The sequence below is a fragment of the Alosa sapidissima genome, chromosome 4 (genome assembly GCF_018492685.1).
Source record: "Alosa sapidissima isolate fAloSap1 chromosome 4, fAloSap1.pri, whole genome shotgun sequence".
In the NCBI taxonomy this organism is placed as follows: domain Eukaryota; kingdom Metazoa; phylum Chordata; class Actinopteri; order Clupeiformes; family Clupeidae; genus Alosa; species Alosa sapidissima.
In genome coordinates this window covers 36,891,615-36,895,177 of record NC_055960.1, presented here as the reverse complement: position 1 = coordinate 36,895,177, position 3,563 = coordinate 36,891,615, and the positions used below count along the sequence as shown (strand labels likewise).

The following is a 3,563-nucleotide window of genomic DNA, read 5'->3' as shown; positions in this document are numbered from 1 at the left end:
TTCTTCATTCACTTTTCAGCACAGTGCCTTATATAACCGCAGTGATTTATGGCAGGCAGGGCTGTTAATTGTTCACTGTCAGAGAGTCTGCTTGGAAATGTCTGCAAGATGAATTAAAATTGGTACCCCAGATTCCCCCATCATATTTGCGGCTGCAGTTTCCCTCCCTCTGTGAGGGGATGTGTGTGTGTGTGTGTGTGTGTGTGTGTGTGTGTGTGTGTGTGTGTGTGTGTGGGCGAGCGCATGCTTGTGTGTGCGTGTGTGTGTGTGTGTTTAAAGGGGCCATTAGTCCTAATATTGCCTCCCATCTCCGCAGGATCGCTGGAGACACGGCTCTGGACAAGAACATTCACGAGTCCGTCAGCGCTCAGATCAAGAAGAACTTTGCCAAAAGCAAATGGAAGGTAAAGACCTTCTCTCCTCCGTCTGCTGCTGACGCAGGCCCCCAGGCATGGCAGGCATCAGGAGAGCACACGGTGTACCTTCCACCATCACTGCAGGAAGGAAGGAGACATGAGGGCCATCGCACTGCATTATTTACATCAACTGTCAGCAAGGCGTGCCATAGTTAAAGGGGTGCACGTATGTCAGCAGGGCGTGCCATAGTTAAAGGGGTGCACGTATGTCAGCAGGGCGTGCCATAGTTAAAGGGGTGCACGTGTGTCAGCAAGGCGTGCCATAGTTAAAGGGGTGCGCGTATCTAAGCAAGGCGTGCCAAAGTTAAAGGGGTGCACGTATGTCAGCAGGGCGTGCCATAGTTAAAGGGGTGCACGTATGTCAGCAAGGTGTGCCATAGTTAAAGGGGTGCACGTATGTCAGCAAGGTGTGCCATAGTTAAAGGGGTGCGCGTATCTAAGCAAGGCGGTGCGCGTATGTCAGCAAGGCGTGCCATAGTTAAAGGGGTGCACGTATGTCAGCAGGGCGTGCCATAGTTAAAGGGGTGCACGTATGTCAGTAGGGCGTGCCATAGTTAAAGGGGTGCACGTATGTCAGCAGGGCGTGCCATAGTTAAAGGGGTGCACGTATGTCAGCAGGGCGTGCCATAGTTAAAGGGGTGCACGTATCTAAGCACACGTGTGCCTGCAGGGACTCAAACTCACTCATGATGGGGCCTGGTGCCATTTGTAGCGCCAGATGTTTCCCAGCAGAGTTGCGTAAGAGCGTAAGCTGTTCCGGGCCGGTAAAAGCCCAGTGTGCGCTGATTATTGTGTTTCTTTCTTGCCCCCCCCCTGTCGCTCTCTCCCGTGCCACCCTCAGCAAGCCTTCAACGCCACGGCGGTGGTGCGGCACATGCGCCGGCTGCAGCTGGGCACCAGCCAGGAGGGCACCAGCCAGACCAGCCTGCCCAGCCCCTGCCACGGCGCCGGGCACCTGCTGCTCCCCGAGCGCGACGAAGACGAGGAGCAGGACGCCGAGCAGAGTGAGTTTAGAGCACCTGCATCTTCACCTGCCGTAATACAGTGAGTTTAGAGCACCTGCATCTTCACCTGCCGTAATACAGAGTGGTAAAGGTAAAAAAGAGCTATAAATAAATTAGTCCGTGGATTTTAGTCCATCACATGCTAGGGTGGTAGAGCGTGTTGATGTCTCTCACTCTCTCTACCTCTCTCTCTCTCTCTCTCTCTCTCTCTCTCTGTCTATCTGTCTATCCAGAGGCCCAGTGTGAGGGAGGCTGTTCAGAGGTGGCAGCTGACGGATCAGAGGCTGACGCCCTGCAGAACTGCGCATACCGCTGCCACCCCACCAGCCGCGTGTGAGCATCACCGCGTCGCGCAGTGCAGCGCCGTGCAACACCGCACCGTGCCGCCCCACTGCCAAAAAACCGACCTCAAGACTGTCCCTGTTTCGCATCACTGGAGCCCGACACTAATCCCCAGTCTGGCCAGGAATATGGAGTGTTGTTCCAGCGGCCCGACACCAGGGAGCGCTGTTGTGTAAAGAATCCAGGGTTTTGGGGAGGAAAGGGACACTACTACACGCCAATGGAGGGAGTCACTTTAGGCCGACAGAGGAGGAGGAGGAGCAGGAGAGCGCTGGCACATCGTGAGGATATGAAGGGATAGAGAGAGAGAGAGAGAGAGAGAGAGAGAGAGAGAGGAGGAGAGGTGTTCCTCAGGTGGATCATGGGTAATCTTTGGAGGTGGACAGAGCTTGGACGTTGTTGTAATCATCCTTTAAGAAACGCTCTTCTGTCTCCATCTCCATATTTCTATATGCAGTGTAGTGTTTTTAATCTGTTTCTTTTATTCCAAAAACAAAACAAATGCTCCTTCTCTTTTCTTTTCTTTTTTTTTTTTTTACTGGCAGACAGAAGCCCTGGCTTCTCCAGTGCACCTCATTTCATTGGAGCTCTTTTACATTACTGTATGAGGATAGATGTTCCAATGCAGACCAGTTGGAGAGTTCAGGGTCTGGTCAGCATGTACGATTTTACATGAATATAGCCTCTTTTACCTGCTTTTCTTAATCCTCTAGCACAGATTGCGTAGAAGTCGCAACCTTAATTTACGTGGGAAAAGCCAGGTGTTACAGGCAGGTACGATACATGCATGTATACATTCCTCCATGACACAGTAAGTACTGTATGTGTGGAACATGTTTCTCTCAATGTTGACTCATGCGAATGGATAAAACTAGAGTTCTTCCTGTGTCCCCTTCAGGAAATGTGACATATTTGTTCAGCCATGCTGCACTCTCCTGTGTTGGAGTATTGTCCTTGCAATACCCCATGTGTGTCTATTTTACATGTGACAACAGATGAACCAGCTCAGCTTATCAGAATCTGCAGTGCCTTCAGGGTTGCAGTATCAAGTGTTTGCGTGTCTATTTTTGTGTCATTCCAACACAACTGTAGTCTTGTCAAAAAGCGACAAAGGCAAAAAGGTCGTTGAAGAGTTTCATCAAATCATTATCATTGCTTTTTATGTTAGTCAGATAAGGCAAACATAACTTGTCAGTATAGAAATAGCACTACATAGGCAGTGAGTTCTCCTGGGCACTATAGCAGTCGGCATTTAGCAAGACGGATGCACCCAGCACTCAGTAAATGCATCCATTTCAGTGTCAGCCAAACATCCTACTCATGGGGATACCGATCCTATCAGACTGTACATTGTAATGTAGAACTACACAGAACCAGTGAATTTCTGAAGGGGTTTGTCTCCTGTCTTACAACAAAACTGTTTGAACTTCAAGCCACACATTCTCATGTTGTAAGCCTTTCAGACGTGTTGCTTTTTTATGTTCCTTGGTGGATTGCTTTTTGTTTTTCATGCTTCTTCTCGCTCCCATGCCATTCATGTTTCTCACTATCGGTTGTGTACAGAACACCAATTAAAGAACGTTTGTGTTGTACCCTCTTGCCTCATTTCCTGATTTCATTGATTTTGTTTTTATCATAAAGTCACTCTTTTGCCATGTTTTTAGTTGCACACGCGGCACTTGTGTCCACAGCCGATTCATGACCACTGTTTTAGTCCCATAGCTCCATTTATGTCACATGTCTGCGATGCCAGAACTGAACAGGTGCACTGATGCAGGGATATCGCTGGCGTCTAGCAATG

The 3,563-nt window shown here is 49.5% G+C and overlaps 1 protein-coding gene across 1 annotated transcript in view; it reads left to right on the top strand.

The window, feature by feature from the left end:
- Positions 1–3,354, top strand: part of camk1b (calcium/calmodulin-dependent protein kinase Ib) — a 38,524-nt gene extending 35,170 nt beyond the window's left edge. The window contains 3 exon segments of the mRNA XM_042089198.1: positions 317–404; positions 1,258–1,420; positions 1,654–3,354. Of these exon segments, the coding sequence (XP_041945132.1) occupies positions 317–404; positions 1,258–1,420; positions 1,654–1,757 (355 nt within the window). The 3' untranslated portion in view covers positions 1,758–3,354.
- Positions 3,355–3,563: the final 209 nt, after the last annotated feature.